This window comes from Bactrocera neohumeralis, chromosome 4, assembly GCF_024586455.1.
Source record: "Bactrocera neohumeralis isolate Rockhampton chromosome 4, APGP_CSIRO_Bneo_wtdbg2-racon-allhic-juicebox.fasta_v2, whole genome shotgun sequence".
In the NCBI taxonomy this organism is placed as follows: Eukaryota; Metazoa; Arthropoda; class Insecta; order Diptera; family Tephritidae; genus Bactrocera; species Bactrocera neohumeralis.
Window position 1 is genome coordinate 35,168,805 of NC_065921.1, and position 20,846 is coordinate 35,189,650.

The 20,846-nt window shown below is 38.8% G+C and overlaps 1 protein-coding gene across 6 annotated transcripts in view; it reads left to right on the plus strand.

Annotated features, from left to right (window-relative positions):
- LOC126757601 (uncharacterized) overlaps positions 1-20,846 on the plus strand; it is a 135,920-nt gene that overhangs the window by 80,405 nt on the left and 34,669 nt on the right. For all 6 annotated transcript variants that reach the window (XM_050471618.1, XM_050471621.1, XM_050471622.1 and 3 more), the window contains one exon: positions 14,603-14,694. In XM_050471618.1, the coding sequence (XP_050327575.1) occupies positions 14,603-14,694 (92 nt within the window). The remainder of the gene's footprint in view (positions 1-14,602; positions 14,695-20,846) is intronic.

Here is a 20,846-nt window from a genome sequence, read left to right on the forward strand (position 1 = left end):
CTGTATGTAGGAAGACCAACCCGTTACAATTAAAAACTCATGTTTGAAGAGGCTTTCTTAGTGGTGTCTAGGAACTTATTTTTCCGAGTACCAAACGAAAAAAATTTTTTTTTTTTGAATCACTCTAATATATGTACATGTGTACATATAAATTGATTACTTATGTAGTCGTATTCTCTATATGTATTCGATTGCATTGTTTTCAAAATACAATAAATCAAGTAGTTTAAATGAAAATATATTCAAGAATTTAAATGAATTACCACAAAATCCGAATTATGAAAAATGTAAATTCTTTCGTTTTATGTTAAGCAAACAACTGTAAAATGGGCGTGACAAGTGGAAAGACGAGCACAATTTTTGCGCTCGAGCCAAGCAATTCTCCTTACGCGCCAAGAAAACTCATCAGAAATCTTAGACGTACTCTCACACCATGTGTGGCCATAATAATACAAAGGATTGACAAGAATTGCTACACATGACACACACATACATATTTATTTACATGCATTTAAGAACGTGTAGTACTGCAATACAAACAAATCGGGCATAAATCAAGGCAAACATCTGTCAAATTGCAGTCTCAACTCAAGCAAAAACCAAAAGTTATTAAACATTGTAGAAACGGAAAACTTGTTTTTTTCCCCCTAAATGGAATATAAAAATTTACACTCATACATAAATACATTCACTGATGCGTATAATGTACATACAAAGCATAGCAGTAAATTTGATAGCAAACGTCAACTATTTTATTATCTTTTTGTGATAATTAGCAGCCTCTGTGGCCAGCGGAAAGATAATAGCAAAAACGCCAACAAATTCATAACGTCACACATTATCAGTCCGGTATCTTGTCGAGTGTTTACAAAAAGCCAGAAACTAAATGTAAACTGCAAAAAGCGCGCCACTTGTGAAAAAGGTCTAGGGAAACACAAGCTTTTGGTATGAACATGAGTTCTTGACTCAGTTAAATGCCTACTAGGTATGTCTGTAAGGCATTTAAATAGAGCTTATCGCTCGTTTGATTAGTTGGTAGATGTGAACTTAGTTGCCTCTGTGATAAATGTGATTATATTCACATATGTACTTGTACGTAGTTAAGTAGCGATGTGAAGGGTGCGTCACAACAAGAGACTTGCATATAAAATAAAAAGTAAAAACTTTTTTTCGTTCTTCGCTCGGGCAGCAGTTGAAAAATCTCCGAACCACTTTTTCGGTATTTTGAGAGTAATCATTATTTTATCGAATTAAAATCATAATATTTTATTTTGTTGATTGAGAGAAGTCCGAAAACGCTCTATCCGAAAGTGACCGCGCTTATTCTTAAGCTTTAGTTACTTAGTGACCGACGTTCCGCCCTTCCCAGTGACAACGTAGTTGTTTTTTCCGAACATGTAACATGTAATACATCAGCTCTATTAAAAGGCACCATATCGTACTGGGCGTCTGAAAAGGCGAACTTCTTCGCTTTTCTCCGTCTGCCTATCATCTTATAATTGTCTTGACTACATACTAGAAAATGGATTCCCAGTTTAACTCCTTGGTTCCTTTTGCTTATATCAGAAACAAAAACTAATTGTGTTTGAGGTTGTCACAAAAAATTACAGCATCTCTGATTTTTACATAGATTGACCTATCGCTGAATGCGGGAATAGGACCATCGACCGTAACTGCGACCGTCATTTTGGTCTGCTGGTACAAATACCTTCTTTAATATAAGCAAAAGCATCGTTTATTGCTCCCATCGCTTCTTCACGATTCTATTACATATAGCATATAAAAAGGTTCGGTATCATCATATGCCTTATACATCACTTTATTAGATATAGGAGTAATTCAAAATAAATCGAATGATCTTCCGTAAAAGTCGAAATGATCATTGAGATAGTATATGTAAGATTAGGTTACGTGAAGTTAGATGGCAGTTCCCTCAAATGTAAGGTGATCACTCTAAAATGGAAGGATAAAGCCCTTCAGGTAGCAAATACTGAGTTCACACCGATGGCTTTATCAATACAAGCAAATATTTATAGATTGTACTGTTGCCTTATATATGCAAGGTGAGTTCCAAAGGAAACAGGACTTTTTGAATCTAGCATCTAGATGTCGACTGGTGCGTTCGAATCTGCTTTTCTTTATCGATTGTCCAGTGAGAATTTCATGACATTTCATGGATTGGAAGTGAAGTTATTGCGTTTTAAGTGTCAGTATGTTTGTGTTATCGGTGCGAAAATGAGCTTCGAACAAAGAGCCAACATTAAATTAGTTTTAAAATTGGTAAAACTTTTATCGAAACGTTTCAATTGATGAAACAAATTTATGGCGATGATTGCCTATCCAGTAGCAGAGTGCACGAGTGATTTCAACGTTTTCAAAGTGGTCCTGAGGACATAAATGACGATCAACATGTGGGCCAATCAAAATCGGTGATCACCGGAAATCCATCGAAACTGTGCGCGATATCGTGAAAAATCAGCCGAAATTATCATTGAAATTCATGGAAATGGAATTGAACATCTCCAAAACATTGATTTATCGCATTTTGACCGAACATTTGGGCTTACGAAAAAGCTGTATTGAAGCAGAAGGAGACTATTTTGAATAAAACAAATTGATTTTGCCGAAAAAACCATTTGTTCTGTTTTTTTAAAGTCCTGTTTACTTTGGAACGCACCTTGTATATCCTTAAATAAAATAATTTTCCATACAAGAATTTTTTGATAATTCAATTTGGATGACAGCTTTATGCTAAGTGCCAATCTCGAGTGCCAAATGAGCAGAATTTTCGGATGAAATTAAGGACTCTCATAAACTGAGGCACAGGCTCGCATATATAAATCAACTCAGGTCGTTAAGAATTTGAAAATTTCGAATATCTGAAGATGTCAATTTACATCAATTTACTATTTACTATGTTGTATATATACATACATGCCCGTGGAGTACTAAAATTTTATGCTGTATTTTTTGCTTACTTTGTCTGTATAACACGTGGATCAATAAGTCCCGAGACTAAATAAGAAAAACACATTTTTTTTGGCAAAACTCGACTTTATTCATCAACATAGTCTCCTTCAAGAGCAACACAATCAGTCCAGCGCTTCTCTAACATTTCAATACCTTTCTTATAGAACGATTTATCTTTGGCCTCGAAATAAGCGTTAGTTTCGGCGATGACTTTCTCGTTGGAGTTGAATCTCTTTCCTTGGAGCATTTTTTTGAGGTCTGCAAACAGGTAGTAGTCCCTGGGGGCCAGATCCAGTGAATATGGTGGGTGCGGAAGCAATTCCAAGCCGAATTCATGCAATTTCGCCATTTTAGCGAGCGACTTGTGACACGGCGCATTGATCCACCGTGAGCAAACGCGACACCCACTTTGACAACAGCTTCCTCATAGACAAATGTTCATGCAAAATAGTGTACACACTGCCGTATGATATCTTTAAGGTGTCAGCTATTTCACGCAATTTCAATTTACGGTTTTCAAAAACGATTTGGTGGACTTTTTTGATGGTTTCCGGTGTGATTGCCTCATTTGGCCGGCCAGAGCGTTCAGCATCTTCGGTGTCTGTACGACCACGTTTAAAGTCAGCATACCACCGATAAATTGTTGTTTTTGATGGAGTAGATTTCCCGTAGCACTTTTCAAGCCATTGCTGAGCTTGCACTGTGTTTTTTTGTGTTTGAGAATATTAAGATTAGCGTCACTTAAATTTGACAGGTATCTTTTGAAGGTTGGTACTTATGAAAAATCATACGGCACTTTTGTTGGCAACGCCATCTATGCCTCAGTCCCGGGACTTATTGATCCACGAAAAAATGTTATAGTAGCTGCTAAGGTTAGGTGCGTTGTGGTGACCTTGGCGTTATCGTTTGTTGATAGAAATGGATCCAAGATTTTGTTTAAAATTTTGCGTAAAATATGAAATTAAGTGTGACAAAAAATCATGATCAACAATTTACTAACTTTTAATTTTCGCATTTTGTTTTAATGTTAAGTTTTTATTTGAACATAAAGAGATATTTAATGAGTGTTCTTGCTAATTTTCAAGTAAACTAACTGATTTGATTCCGGGATAGCATGAACGCAACGAAGAGTAGTTTGGAGAAAAACGTGTTTAAAGTCTTAAGTTCGGATTTGACCGGTGGACTTACTTCGATAATAGGGCAGCAAAAAATAAAACAAAATGTTTAGGATAAACTTTAGTTTTTATTTTGAAAAAATATTAAGATTTCTTTGTTATTCTGTATTTATACTTCTAGACTAGAAATTTGTAATTTTGTCTTTTTTATTTTAAGATATTTAATTTTTTGTTTTGAATTATTAATTTATTTAATTTTTTTCTTAATTTCAAACTGTATATTATTGTGTTAAGCTCTTTAAATTTAAATAATAGGTTGTCAAAAAAGTCTTTTTATTCGTCGCATCGGGTCATGCGATACCGTTTTGGAAAGCTCATTTAACGCGCTAACACGTGATTGATTGTCGTTTCGTGAGTTATAGCGTCGCAAACATGGATCAAAATAAAGAGAAAATACGGCATATTTTACAGTACTACTACGATAAAGGCAAAAATGCATCTCAAGCCGCCAATAAAATTTGTGCAGTTTATGGTCCCGATACAGTTTCCAACGTTTTCGTTCTGGTGTAGATTGGTCGAAGATGCGCCACGCTCCGGAAGGCCTGTCGTCGAAAATTGCGATAGAATCGCTGAATTGGTCGAAAGAGACCGGCGTAGTAGCAGCCGTAGCATCGGTCAAGAGCTGGGCATGAGTCATCAAAAATTCATTTCAATTTCAATAAAAAAAAAAATTAAATAAAAATACCGCAAGACTTTTTTGACAACCCATTATTTCTTTAAGTCTGCTTTCCAACTAAGTGCCGTTATTTATTTTTTTTCCCAGTAGTTGCACGATTTGATTGTGGTGTAAAATATTGTTGCATAGTTTCGGGCGCTGTAGACAGTTTAACGGCACTGTTTAATTGTCAACTAGCAGGTCGGCGCGCGAAGTAGTTCAAAGTAATTTCACACTCGCTGCCTTTTGTGCGAATTTTATGTTTTAAAACTTTAAATAAAAAGATTTACTTTATGGTGTTTCCGGTTTGTTGCGTTGCCGAGAGTCATTTCGGCCACGCCCAACACCGCTTGCTATTGTTAATACAATTGTGGTCGCAGTACATCAAGATTTAAACAAGTGCAGCCAACTCCACGCGGTCCGCCGGCGTACGTGGCTGTGAGCCCGAGTCCACGGTATTCGTACAAGTAATTCGCATTCAAATTTATTAGCTCATTTTTACAAATTGTGTGTGGCATTTAAAGTGATGTTGCGAGTGGCAAACTGCTGGCCGTTAAAAAATGTTTGCTGCGTGTCCGAAAGTTATGACGGGCGAACTCGGGAGCTGGGCTAACGGCACTTGCTGCTTAACTCACAACTCATAGTTCATTTGGGTTTTTTGCTCGCCTCGCACTCGGGTTAGCAAGCAGCGTTTGTGTTGTGTATGTGCGCTCATGTTCGTGTCCACAGGGATGACTTTAAACCGGAGTTATGAGATTTCGACTATTTTGTCATGTAGCTTCTTTACGTTGTTCTGTGGTTTTCACCATTCCCGTTAATTTCTTGTGTCTTGTTTTTTTGGTGCTGCACATTTATCACAATTAACATGGTCAAATTACCACTTATTCAACAAAAAACAGAAAAAAATGCGTGAATTGGCAAAAGCGGGTGAGGCAGTGTGGTGAAGTTACACATACATATGTACATACTTGTATACGTATAAAAAATGAAGAGCTAAGGCGTAAAACCGCCGTATAAATGTGTGGAAGCAGATCCTAGCATTCTGGCATTTCTGGCCCGCTGACTTTGTACTCTCACATTTCGCTGCCTGAAGCTGTGCGCCTTCAGTGGCGTTTAATAAAAAACCAAATCTCTGCAACACAGTCGTCGTCTCTGCTGGCGTTGCTCCTCCTGGCAGACAGTTGCAATATTAAGTTGTGAAATAATAAAGTACTTCGTTATCCATTGACAGTCAGCGACGTTGACGCGTGTATTCGCACTTTGTTTACTTTTTGCTTGAGCTGTTGCTGAGGTGAGTCGTTTTTTGGACTGAAGTTCACGCGAAGTACTGCGCTTCGTTGACACGCCCTGTAGGAAATACGCGGCGATGTTTCGCCTAAACTTATAGTTTGCACAAACTTCTGTTAATAGATATGCATGCTGTATATGCAAAAAATATATTGGACATGAAGGGGCTCGTTAATAAGTAAGAAAGGGCTTAGGGTTCAGGCGAAATTTAAATTTTTTCTTGTTTAATCGCGTAGATGCCGCTTACGGGGTTACAGCCGAGTTTACGACACCGTGCCAGTCGTTCTTCTTTTTTCTGTTTAGCACCAATTGGAGAAACCAGGTCCTTCTTCACCTGGTCTTTCCAACGGGGTGGAGGATTTCCTCTTTCTTTGCTTACTCCGGCGGGTATTGAATCGAAAACTCTCAAAGCTTGTTTGTTTTCGTCCATTCGGACGACATGACCTAGCCAGCGTAGCCCTAATTCTCTGAACTATGTCAATGTCGTCGTATATCACACACAGCGCATCGCTCCGTCGCATGCGGTACTAACCATTGCCAATGCGGAAAGTACCATAAATTTTTCGCAGAACCTTTTCCTCGAAAACTTGTAACGACTCATCAGATGTTGTATTCGTCCATGCCTCTGCATCTTATACCCGGACGGGGATGATAAGTGACTTGTAGAGTTTGTCGAGAGAGGACTTTACTTCTCAATTGCCTACTCAGTCCGAAGTAGTACCTGTTGGCAAGAATAATTCTGCGTTAGATTGACTGACATTGTTGTTGGTGTTAATACTGATTTCAAGATAGATGAAATTATCTACGACTTCGAAGTTATGACTGTCAATACTGGCAGGGGATATTTCGTCTTGCACTCGTTCACTACCAGACCCATTTGCCTCGCTTCCTTATCCAGTCTGAAGAAAGCAGAACTAACGGTGCGGTTGTTAAGTCCAATGATATCAATATCATCTGCGTACGCCAGCAGCTATACACTCTTATCGAAGATTGTAATTGTCTATTCAGATCTGCAGCTCGAATTATTTTCTCCAGGAGTATATTGAGAAGTCGCACGATAGGGAGTCGTCTTGTCTGAAACCTCGCTTAGTATCGAACGGCTCGGAGAGGTCCTTCCCGATCCTAACGAGCTTTTCGTGTTGCTCAATGTCAGTTTACACAGCCGTATAAGTTTTGCGGGGATACCAAATTCAGACATAGCGGCAAAAAGGCAGCTTTTTTCGTTCTGTCGAAATCAACTTTGAAATCGACGAACAGGTGGTGTGTGTCGTTACTCTTTCTCATGTTTGTTTTCCAAGATTTGTCGCATGGTGAATATCTGGTCAGTTGTGGAAGCTGACGCATACTCCTTATGAGTTCTTCGCCGCCGTATTTGATTAGCTCGGCCGGCAATCCATCGGCTCAGGGTTTCGAAACATATTTTTGGTTGACAGTAAAGTAATATTATGAATTATTTTTTTTTCCTGTCTTAAATTAAATAGAATTAAGTTGTCATCATTAATTTGAGATTTTTCAGTTATCAACTAATTTCTCACTGGGTTTTTAATTCGTTTTTATCGCACGAAGTCTGTTCAAACTACCGAAAAAATTGAAGTAAAACAAAGAAACCACAATTGCTGATGAAATATTTAGCACCAGTTAAAAAGTTAAAAGTTCTCTCATTCAAAGCGAAATTGTTTGGCAACAGCAACAATGAGTCGGAGACTGTTTTGTCATGTTGCCTCATTGTTTCGCGAACACGAGCGCCGAGTGTCAGCAAGCCAAAGCAAAAAATGGGTAGCGGAGTGGCACTTCATTAAGCATTTAAAACGCTTACCTGCTGTCAGAGATGTCAAAGCGGCAATTGGTGTATGCGTTACGCATAACGGTACATTTGTTTATATAAAAATCTCGACTTCTATTTGTTTTACGACGCTACAAATGACAAGTCCGCGTCCTTTCAATTTAACCAAACGCAAATCGGAGGTGTGTTAACACCACCAACCGCATGCCCTCAATCGCTTACCCCCCACCCGTTTGTGAGCGCTTCGGTCCTTTGGAGGAAATGACAAATTAGTCGTGTAATAAAATAAAAAGCCGACCGGCAACTATTATTGCCGTTGTGAAAAGTTGTTGGCAATTTGTATTATTGTGTTGCTGTTACTGTTATTGTTGTTGCTGTTGGCAGGCAGTTTTTTATGGGGAAAACTTCATAAATACCACATTGCCACAATAAACGAAGTTATTTACAAGCAGCAACACACTGACAACCGCACAAATGTGGGGGCAAGTGGTGGCGGTGGAAGGAGCGAGGGCACGCACTCGCATTTGTAGTTGTTGTTGGTCTGCCGTGTTGGGTAATAAAAATCACGTATACGCCCTGCCTGCTTGGCTGCTTGGCGGTGATTATCGACGCTTCTTTGGTGGTTGCTTGTTTATTGAAATCGTTTGTGGCGCACGTCTGAGCGTTACACCAACAACTATGCACATTAATTTGGCATCAATGAGACATACCTACAGACATACTTACATAAGTGTGTACTGGCTGCGTTTATGCAAGCAAATAAATTTCATTTTTTAGTTTAAGTGCAGTTTTTGAAATTTATCCTTTTTCTCATACATTCCTCCGCACCCGCTCGTCCCTGCGTCCTTCGCCTCCTCGGCCAAAGCGCGCTGCGTGTGGACAGAACGCAATGAATGCCAACCATAAAAATTGATTTGATATATTAGTTTGACTAAGGAGCCATCAGCGTAACAACAACAACAATGACAGCAAAGAAAAATACATAAAAATCGCATTCGAAGACTTGACTCGCGCTACAGTGGTGGCTTTGTTGTCTTCGCTGTGACCGTGCTGCGATAAGTAGTTGCCACTAAATTACACTTGGCCACAAGTTAGTGACAACTTGCAAGTCTTGGCTGCCTACCTACTACCTACGAGCCTTAATTTCTATATAAATGATTATTATTTTTGTTGTTTGACATTTTAATAAACTTTGCTGTTCGCTTTGGTGTGTTGTTGTACTACGTATAGCTGAGTTGTAAAGTGGAAAGCGTGGCGGAAGGGGCTGCACTAAGTGCAAGAAGTAATTATTCATCGGTTGGTATTTGGTTCTTTGTGCTGCAAAAGTTGTTAACTCGCAGCAGAACTCGTAAAATTGTAAATGATTATGGTTTTGGTGTGACGCTGAAGGCTATTTAGGGCTGATGGTAGCATTTTATTGCTCTAGAATTAATGCGAAACCCATTTTTAGATACAAATAGTATTTGTTGTTACTTTAAGGCAATAAATAACGGAAGAAGTTGTAGTTCACATATGCATAATAATTGTCAATAATGAAATCTAATTGCAAACTACTCTTATACTTACTTAGCGATGGCAGCGACTTATGTAACTAATTTTTTGTCTCGTTTGTTTTCTAATCAAAAAATGTGCTAAGAGTAGTGACACAAAAGAATTTTTATAACAAAAACAGTTTTTGAGATGTTTTAGAATCATATTTAATAAATTGTAGTGAGAATTGAATTTTGCTCTGTGTCCAATGCTTTTATAAAAAACTGAATAAATATATATATGTACTAGCAATTAATTACAAATGAAAAATTAATTTAAAAAAACATTTTCCAGTGGACCAAATTGTAAATCTAAACCATCCTCGAATCTTTTTAAACACAAACAAAAAATTTCATCAAAATCGGTCCAGCCGTTTAGGAGCAGTTCAATTACAAACACTCGGTCAGAAGATTTATATATGTGACCTGGTCTACGGGAAGGGGGCTTAGGTGTCAAAAAATCAATTTTCACTTTTTAGTTGATTCTGATGGAAGATGAGATGCTTTTTCACGTGATAGAATCCAAAAAGTCATAACTTGTTTGAAAGTTCCCTAAAAATGTAAAGAAGAGTAAAAATACGAAAAAATATATTTTTTTTGTAATGAACAAAATACATTGAATTATAAGCTATAAAGACATGATTATACACTAGAAAAACGTATTATGGGCCAAAAATAATAATGCTGAGTAGTTTATGTATTTTTCTTTTTCTGAGATACACATACTTCGTATTCATCATAATCGCTCTCTTCATTGTTTTCATCATCCTTTTCATGGAAATATTGTCCGTATATGGCACTGAACTACTCATCAACACTCTTGTTTCATTTCATGCGAAATGCGAAGACGATAATCAACAGAAACACTTACACAAATGTGATAACAGAACATCAGGAAAGAGAGACGAATGAAAACAAGACAACAGCAGCTGCGCGGTATTAGAGTAAACGTCACTTCTTCAGTGTTACTTTTTTAAATGTTCCACACTAGCAACTTACACGATGAACTATAATAATATTCCGACCAAAAACAATACTTACTGGACGTCCTTGAAGCCTCTGGAAAGGAGAAAAATTAATGAGATAACGAGAACCTGACGAAACGAGTTGTTTATTTTTAACAGCTGTTTCCCAGAAAACTAGTTTTCGCACGTTAGCTCCCTTTTCGTAGACCAGGTCACATATATTAAGATATGTAAAAGTAGTACATTTGTATGTTCACGTTATAATATTCCTAGGCATCGGATTCACTCTATTAGGGATTGAAGACATTAAGACTAGTAAAAAGAAATTCATTATTTTTCGAATAGATGGCTTAGAAGCGTTAGAAAGACAGGTTTTTATACTAAAACTGCCTAAACTATACTTGCCGGAATATTGTTTGAAAGCGCCTCAAAGATGTTCATCTGTCTATAAAAGAGAAAGTACGGCATATTTTATAGTTTTACTTCGATCAAGGGAAAACACAAGCAAAGCGACTGAAAATATGAATAGTCTTTGTTAAAGTTTTAAAAATGTTTGTAATAAAAAAAAATTAAAAAAAATTAAACCCCATGAGTCGAATTTCTACCTGCTAATCGTTGCAAAATCGATCCATTTCTGAAAAGGATTGCGACTGGTGTTCAAAAGTCGGCCAGTTAAGACAAGATGAAGCGAAAACGGTACTGATCAAATCGCGGTTAGCCGGCGCAAACGGTGGCCAAGCTGGTTCAAGAAAGCCTGTTTACTGTGTGCTGGTGAGATTGGGAAAGAATCATTTACTATGAGCTGCTCCCTTATGGCCAAACATTTAATTCAGGCCTGTACTGTCAACAATTGTACCGTTTAAAGTAAGCAATAGTCCAGAATGTGTCAGCTTGGCTAATAGGACAGGAATTTTGTTCCATCAGGACAACAGCAAGCCAAACACATCGACAGTGAGAGGCATGGTAGGGTAGTTTTTATGCCAGTCGTTTCTTCTTTTCGCAAGGTGGCGTCAGTTGGAGATTCCAAGCGAAGTCAGGTCCTTCTCCACCTGGTCCTTCCAACGGAGTGGAGGTCTTTCTTTTCCACTGCTTCCTCCGGCGGGTACTGCGTCGAATACTGTCAGAGCTGGAGTGTTTTCGTCCAATCGGATGACTTGACCTAGCCAGCGCAGCCCCTGCCTTTTAATTCGCTGAACTATGACAATGTAGTCGTATATCTCATACAGCTCACCGTTCTATCGAATGCGATATTCGCCGTGGCCAACGCGCAGAGGACCATAAATGTTTCGCAGAACCTTTCCCTCGAAAGCTCGTAACGTCGACTCATCAAATATTGTAATCGTCCATGCCTCTACACCTTATAGCCGGACGGTGATGATGAGTGACTTGTAGAGTTCGGTCTTTGTTCATGGAGAGAGGCTTTACTTCTTAAGTGCCTACTCAGTCCGAAGTAGTATCTGTTTGCAAGAATAATTTTGTGTTAGATTTCGAGGCTGACATTGTTGTTGGTGCTAATACTGGTTCCAAGATAGTTATGACCAAATGATCTACTTTTATAGAAGAACCTTCTCGGTTTAGTTCTGCAGCTCAAATTTTTTTCTCCAAGAGCAGATTGTTCGCCTTGTCTGAAACCTCGTTTGGTATCGAACGGCTTGGAGAGGTCCTTCCCGATCCTGACAGAGCTTTTGGTGTTGCTCAACGTCAGCTTACATAGCCATATTAGTTTTGCGGGAATACCAAATTCAGACATCGTGGCAAAGAGGCAACTCCTTTTTGTGCTGTCTGTCTGTCCATCCGTCCGTGCTAGCTGTAACTTGAGATATCTCAATGAAACTTGGTATACGGGTTCCTTAGCAAAAAAAAAATCGAGTTCGTAGATGGGCGTAATCGAATCACTGCCCCGCCCACCATTCCATATCCATATAAATAAGAATAAGACATTTTTTTTTAAAGTGGGCATAAATAATAAATTTTATAAGAAGAGTGTGAAAATGGATTAAATCGGATGATAATCCCATTCACTCCCCATATAACGGTACTTTTAAAAACTACTAAAAGCGCAACAAATCAATAACTAAATAATCCAGAGACAATAAATTTTATCAACGAGATGATATGAGAGAGTTTTATGGGAGGTGTTGGAAGAACTGGACATGGGCGTGGCACCGCCCACTTTTTGGTGAAATCGCATATCTCGGGAACCGACCAACCGATGTCTTAAATCACATTGTGAAAATAGACGAAATCGGAAAACAACCACGCCTACTTCCCATATAGCATAATTTTAAATTCCACTTTGTTCAAATGAGGATAATCCTTCTTTTATAATGGTATGTCTGTATGCCAAAAATGGGTTGAATTGAACCAATACATCTTTTAGCCCCCGTATACTTAATGTAAAGATTTTCGAACTTCCTGGTGACTTTGTACCTTACATATCGGCCAATATGTGAGTTATCTCAGGCAAATAAGGGATTGTGTTTTATTCATAACGGTGTATCTTTATGCCTAAAATAATAAATTTGAGCGAAAACTTGGCCTAGCCGCTATATAACTAATATCAGGATTTTCGAACATCCGGCTGACTTTACTCTATATGATTGGTTTTATACCTTGAAGTATATCCCTGGCTTTGATTCTTAGCCCTTCCTTACTTATTACGAATAGCTTCGCGCAAACGACGCATAACACTCAAATAGTATTCCTTGTTGACAGTTGACAGGAATTCGGAAGCCTCCACATTAGTAATACGTTTCATGCCGTCCTGGTAATCGGAAAGCATTTTTTCATAGTTAATGTTTTACAATAACTCACAGCTGTTTTTCGAATAAATTGAGTGATTTTTGAACTAATCGGGTTTTCACCTTTCTTAGACCTTTGATCTTTTAAAATGGTTTTCGCTGATCCTTCCGATATTCCAATGCTGCTGGTAAGATCTCTCGATTCTCAAGCACCAATTTCTTTATTTTATTGACGTGTTGATGGCCGTCCTGGACATGGTTCGTCGTCAACGCATTCTCCACCTTCTTTTAATAATTTGTATCAATCGAAAGCACTTGCTCGCGACAAGCAATTATCAACGAAGGCCTTCTTCAACATTCTGAAATGGGTTTTCGAGCGAAATTTAAATTAAGTAGTCTTACTACATATTTTTTGCCCACAGTAGTATAATAGCTTTTTATATTTCTGCAAGATTTAAGATGTGAAAAACATATGATTTTCGATTCATTGTTATTTTTTTAAAATAATTTATGCGAAAAAATATTAAAAAAATAAATTAATATTTTATTCAAAGAATTAAAGTTAATTCATATAAATTTAATAATATACATATTTTTCGGGCATTATGACAATAAATAAAAATAAGTCAAGCGGCAATCTTATCGCTGCCAGTTTACTTAACTTAACACAAGAATTTAAAAGGTTTATGTTACTTGTGGACTAATTACACTCTTAATCGCAACACTCATTTCTTGGTCCATATTATTTTCTTAGACAAAATATACCTCTGCACACCTCTTGGTACTCGTATTGGATAAGTGAGTGTGTGGACTCCGTTTATGTCCCGGCCAAATACTTATGATAAATGAAACGGCCATATGGCATATTAATGTTTGCGTGTATCTGTGTATCTGTGTGTTTCAATGCAAAGTGAAAGTTAATATTCCAAGCAATAAATCAAATTTAATATACTCACGTATGCATAATATTTACACCTGACTTATGACTTACGGCGGGCATTTTGGGAGATCAGTGTTAAGTTAGTGAAGCGCTTTGCTCTTTCTTCTTGGGAGCAATATGTACTGAAATCATTGTGCAAATCTCATGAAGAAAGAATCATAACGATGCTTCGTCGTCATTTATTTAGCATTTGTTTTGCATTTCAAGCGTCCTCGGAACCCGCTCCGGAATAATGCTGAGCGATAGTTAAATTGAAATAATCTGCGTCCAGCGCCATTAATGTGCGCATTTTCCAAGCGAGTGCCTCACGTTCGGCCAGCGTTCGTTGCTTCGTTGCGCCCCTAAGTGTGTCTTAATGCAAACATTTCGTATGGAATAAATTGATTTTTTATTGCAAATTCGGGTGAATGCTTGTTGTTTGTTTTGCTGTTTTTCTTTATAGTTCTTGTTTACTGTTTGATTTTGTCTATGGCCCTATGGCCCTCTGTCATTTGACAACGTTGCATTTTGAGCGCAAATAACTCATTCCATTTCGTTCACTTTAATTTCCTTTACAGATGGCGAACCTATCAAACTTCCAGACAATTTGGAGAGCTTGCCAAGAGCTGACAGTTTCCCGTCACAGCGACATCGGTGGAATACAAATGAGGTCAGTTTTATTTACATTGATTTGAATGTACATAAATTTTGCATAAAAAATGCAAAACAAAAAAAAATAAAATAAAATATATGGAAGGGTAGCGACATCAAGTAGCGGTTGTAGTCATAAAAAAACATTCGAATCGCGTTTGGTATAATGTAATATACAAGTAGATGTTGAGACCTTAAGAGCAATTCTGTGAGTACCGCTTTTAATTTTGAAGAGTATGTGCATTTATATGGCAATCTGTTGGGTAACACAGGGTTTTATTACTCCATGCTAAGGTCAATTAGTTTACAGTTTAAAAAAGTTAATAATACACAATTTGCGTACCATCCAGATCTAGATTATTCTCCAGATTTATACATTTATTAATTAGCATAAACTCAAACTTTCCTCTTGAATTTGGTATTGTAAATAAAAAGAAAAAATGAACCGGAATCATCCGAAATTTTCGATTATTTATACTTTGTTACTTAACGAAAAGATTTATAACAAATTTAGCGCTATTTTATATTGATCATCTCACAATCTCGGAGGAAGCGATTGGTTGGTCTTTGAAGCAGGGGTTTTCGAAGTGATGAAGGTTCCATTCTTATAAAGGATGATCCATTTCGAGATTCCCAACTTTTTTGAAGAAAAAACACAGACTACATCATATGGTCTATACGTTGAGTCCAACTGGCGAATGACAGGCGTGATGTTTTGCTCCAAGACCTAATCGAGGCAGGATTGTTCGCATTAACTTCAGAGCTTACATATCCCCACAGGAAAAAATCTAACGGTGTGATATCATACGATCTTGGTGGCCAATCGACCGAGTGGAAACGTGAAATTATCTTCTCACCGAAGTGTTTCTCAATAAGTCTATTGATTGAAGTGATGTGTGGGAAGTGGCGCCGACTTGTTGGAACCAAATGTCGCCGAGATACGAGCTTCAATTTCAGGCATCAAATAGTCGGTTATCATGGCGCGATAACGGCCGCCATTGACGGTTACGTTCCCACCGACATCATTTTTGAAGAAATATAGACCGCTGATTCCGTCAACCCACAAACAACACCAAACCGTAGTTTTTTCTGCATGAAATTGATAATTTATTCGGCTATTGTAGCGTTGTTTTATTAATATATTCCAAATTCCGTGAAGATATCTAGAAAAATTAAAAAGTTTTCCATACAATTACCTAAGTTTGAGCGGTCAGTTTATATGGCAGCTGTATGCTATAGTGATCTGATATCGGCATGTCCGACTAATGGGTAGTCTCTTGGGAAGATGTGTGCCAAATTTTAGATCAACATCTCAAAAGCTGAGGTACTAGTTCGCCTATGTAGAGACGGATAGACGGTCAGACCGATGAACATAGCTAAATCAACTCACCTTGTCACGCTGATCATTTATATATGCTTGATAGATTCTCGGAAAACTCCTTCAGGGTGTTGCAAACTCCTTAGCAAACTTAATACATATACTCTGTTCAGGGTATGATAATGTCGTTGTTGTTTTAACTGGTATCAGTCCCCGTTAAGGTGATAAGGGTTGTCTAGGTTGTTGTCGACGTCATCTGGCGGGAAGCCCAGGAAACGTGCTGCTTCGAATGGGTCGGACCAAAGGGAAATGGGTGTTAGATGAGTAGGGTTGGCGGGGCATGCAAAAAGGTGTCCAGTATCATGCGGAAACTCATTAGATGCAGGACATATATTGGATATGTCGGGGTCTATTCTGGACATATAGGAGTTTAACCTGCTACAGTATACAGAACGAAGCTGCGCAAGGGTCACTCGCGTTTCTCGCGGCAGCTCGAACTCTTCGTCTGCAATGGGTGGTGATTTGACTCCAAAAACGCCATTCACTGGAAGGGAATCGGTGAAGGTGTTGATAGCTCCACTGTGAATGGCGGTCAGTACCTGTCGGAAGTTAGTTGCGTCCGAAGTCCGGTCGGCGTACTGTTCGATGACATCGACGTAGTTTCGGAAAGACCTCTTGATGTTTCTAGTTCCGCTCCAAGCAGGTGACTGCAGGGGTAATTTTTACGAAAACAGCCTAGCAGGAACTGCTTGGAGAAAAATTCTTTATGTTCCTTAACTAGGAGCATTAGCGTCACACTATTTAGGTGTTCGATGGGAGACATCAAGAGGCATCCTGTCGTGGTCCGGAATACAGGTCTGAAGTTTCTTCATCTGCGTACCACTGCATCCAGGTTACCATATTGGTGCAGCATAATTGAGGACCGACCGATTGCCTTGTAAGTTGCCAACAACGTTTCTTTGTCTTTTCCCCATGTGCTGCCGGCTAGCGACTTGAGGATTTTGTTGCGGCTCTGTACCTTGGCGATAATCGCGGTCGTATGAGAAGTAAAGGCATATACTGTCAAATGTTACACCTAAAATCTTAGGATTATTGATAGTCGGAATCTTGACGCCATCGTCTGCAATATTAAGCTAGAGTCTATTCTCCTTCGTCCAGTTCGTAAATATGGTCGCTGTGTATTTGGTGGGGGAAAGTGTTAGGTTCCGTGAAAAGAGGAAACGAGAAAGGTCGGAGAGATAGCTGTTTACTTTTGAACACATGCCATCGATTCCAATGCCCGACGCCAATATCGAGCAACGATCAGCATACGAGGTTATGTAAACCACCTCTGGTGGCTGTGGGAGTTTCGAGATGTAGAAGTTAAACAGTAGCGGGTAAAGGACACCACTCTGCGGAACCCAATGTTTAATTCTTCTCAGTTTAGATGTTTCTCCTCGAAATAGTACGGATGATTGTCGACCGCTCAGGTAGTCCGGTATGATATCCGTCATGGCTTTGAACCCCCTTATTGAAAGATGAATTTTGTTTTCTCTCTCAAACATTGAATAGAAATTTCGAAACTACTTCATTTTTGAGAAAGTTAAATTATTGGCTAATAGGACCACACGTGGAATCTTAGCAGAACTGCATATATTTTAATATGTTTCCTCAAACTCTTGAGTTTTGTATGTGTGCAGGAATATTATCGTTTGTGACATTTGAGCGTAACGTTACTATTTACTTAAACTGTCATTCCTCAGCACTTGATCTAAGTATATTCTGACAGTTAAACCACTGTCAAACCGCAACGGCAACAACAAAAGGACACGGCTGCATGGCATACAAAAATAAAAACAATTGAGAGAAAAGAGCAAAAGTGACAGTTGTAAAACAACTACAAGTTAACGAAACACATTTCGCTCGTGTCACTACGAACACGATGAAAAAGATATCAATCGTTTTCAATTCTGCGAAAAACTTAAGTCGCGTACACGTGACACAGCTAAAAGAAGACATCAACTGCGCTGACAAGTTGTCACTTTTAAACGGTGTGTTGACATTAAACAGATTTTATGGGAAACTCGTGACTTTTTTGTTGTTGGCACGCGCTTATGCCCAAGGATTCAAGGAATGTGCTTAACTGCCACACGATGGCACGATGCTTTCAGTGGTGACTGGTTGGTGGAGTTTGGCTTGATGAGCATAAGGTTGACTGATTAATGTTTGGAGTTTTTGTTGTAACTGGTTTGAGTTCTTGTTTAGCCAAAAGTTTTTATTTTTGGCACAACTTTTAGTTTTTTGTCAGTTGTTTGGTGGACTTGGTTGACAGATTTACATATCCACTTAGGGTATTTACATTGGCTCCCTTCTTTCGCAATTTTTCATCTCACTTACATAAGTATGTAATTTGAGAGTGTTTTGTGTGCATTTAATTCAATATTAGAAATAAGAATTTCTCTGGCGTTGCTTTCTAAATACTTAATGATTTGTTGCCGATCCAATAGAAGTCTTCGTGACCACCACGTTTTGCCGCTAGTTCCTCTATATTGATGTTTTTGTTCTAAGTACCATAGGCTTTGTTCGACTCAACTTCTAACAATTCACAAAAGCTATCATGTCAGCCGTACCAGCTGAATTATCAATGTCAAAAGAGCCACATCTCTTAGATGAACAGGGTTAATTAAGTTTGTCACGAAGTTTGTAACACCCAGAGGAAGCGTCGGGGACCCTATAAAGTATATATATATAAATGATCAGTATATTGAGCTGAGTCGATTTAGCCATGTCTGTCTGTCTGTCTGTCTGTCCGTCCGTCCGTCTGTATATATACGAACTAGTCCCTCAGTTATTAAGATATCGTTTTGAAATTTTGTAAACGTCATTTTCTCTTTAAGAAGCTGGTCATTTGTCGGAACTGCCGATATCGGACCACTATAACATATAGCTGCCATACAAACTGAACGATCGGGATCAAGTACTTGTATGGAAAACTTTTGCATTTGACAAGATATATTCACGAAATTTGGTATAGATTATTTTCTAAGGCAACAATGTATAGCTTCCACACAAACTGAACATACATATGTATGTATGTATGTAGTTACTAAAAGAAATGCACCTGTGAAGGGTATATTAGCTTCGGTGCAGCCGAAGTTAACTTTTTTTTATTTAAACAAAAACAGTTACGGATATCAATGAAATTCTTTATTCGTGTGAATGTTCAGTTGATGCCATTATGTTTGCAACTAGATTTCTTTTATATGGCCACAACGTTTGCAGAAATCCAGACGATGAACCCAATGTTCTACTTGCTGGCGTGTTGGCATAGACCATAGATTTGACGTAGCCCACAAAAAATAGTCTAACTGCGTCAAATCGCACGACCGAGGCGGCCAATTGACTGGGCCATTTCGTGAGGTAACACGTTCACCAAATTTGGTTTCCATTAAATCGATTGTGACATTCGCTGTGTGGCTTGTGGCGTCGTTCTGTTGGACCCACATATTGTCCATTCCATATCATCCAATCCGGCCCAAAAATATTCGGTTATCATTGAGCGGTAACGATTCCCATTTATAGTAACATGCCGGTCTTAATCATCACGGAAGAAGTACGACCTAATGACGCCGCCGGCTCATAAACCCCAACAAACCGTACTTTTTTCAGGATGCAATGATCACTCATGGAGTACGTTGTAATTGCTGCTTGACCAATAACGCATATTTTGCTTATTGACGAAGCCATTCAGCCAGAAATGAGCCTCATTGCTGAAGATGATTTTTCGATGAAAATCCGGATCATTTTCAAGTTGTTGCTCAGCCCAATTCACGAACATAGAACGATTCTGGTGGCCAAGCTGGTTCAGTTCTTGCGACAATTTGATCTTGTAAGGATGAAAGACAAGATCTTTTCGCAAAATTTGGCACAACGACTTCACAGAGATGCCCAACCCTTGAGAACGCCATGTGAGAGACTGATTTGGGTCTTCCAGTCGTTTCTTCTTTTCGCTACGTAGCGCCAATTGGATATTCCAAGCGAAGCCAGGTCCTTCTCCACTTGGTCCTTCCAACGGAGTGGAGGTCTTCCTCTTCCTCTGCTTCCCCCGGCGGGTACTGCGTCCAATACTTTCAGAGCTGGAGTGTTTTCGTCCATCCGGACAACATGACCTAGCCAGCGTAGCCGCTGTCTTTTAATTCGCTGAACTATGTCAATGTCGTCGTATATCTCGTACAGCTCATCGTTCCATCGAATGCGATATTCGCCGTGGTCAATGCGCAAAAGACCATAAATCTTTCGCAGAACCTTTCTCTCGAAAACTCGTAACGTCGACTCATCGGTTGCTGTCATCGTCCAAGCCTCTGCATCATATAGCAGGACGGGAATTATGAACGACTTATAGAGTTTGGCTTTTGTTCGTCGAAAGAGGACTTTACTTTTCAATTGCCTACTCAGTCCAAAGTAGCACCTGTTGGCAAGAGAAATCCTGCGTTGGATATATCGTAGTCCTTTCCTTACAAAGACCGGAAGTTGTGAGCTGCTTGAGCCATGTGTAAAAGAATCGTTTCTGGCCACTCCCAAGTGAATGGCGATCAGAGAACTTTCCTCATTTGCGTGAACTTCTACACATGACTCCATCCTCCTATGGCAAACCTTACTGAAGAGAAATGTCAAAAGAGCGGGAAAAATATGGCGTCGTTATCGCTATCGGTACACTTTTGTAGCGTCTCTATTGAAAATCTGTTATATACTGCCTTTGCAGCATTTCTGGATTTATAAACTTGTTGGATCTTGATCTGTGTTTCCGTTATCAATCGTTAACCTAACCCAACCAGTAATTTTATAGCTTTTCCCGATTTTTCTTTTAAATTCCT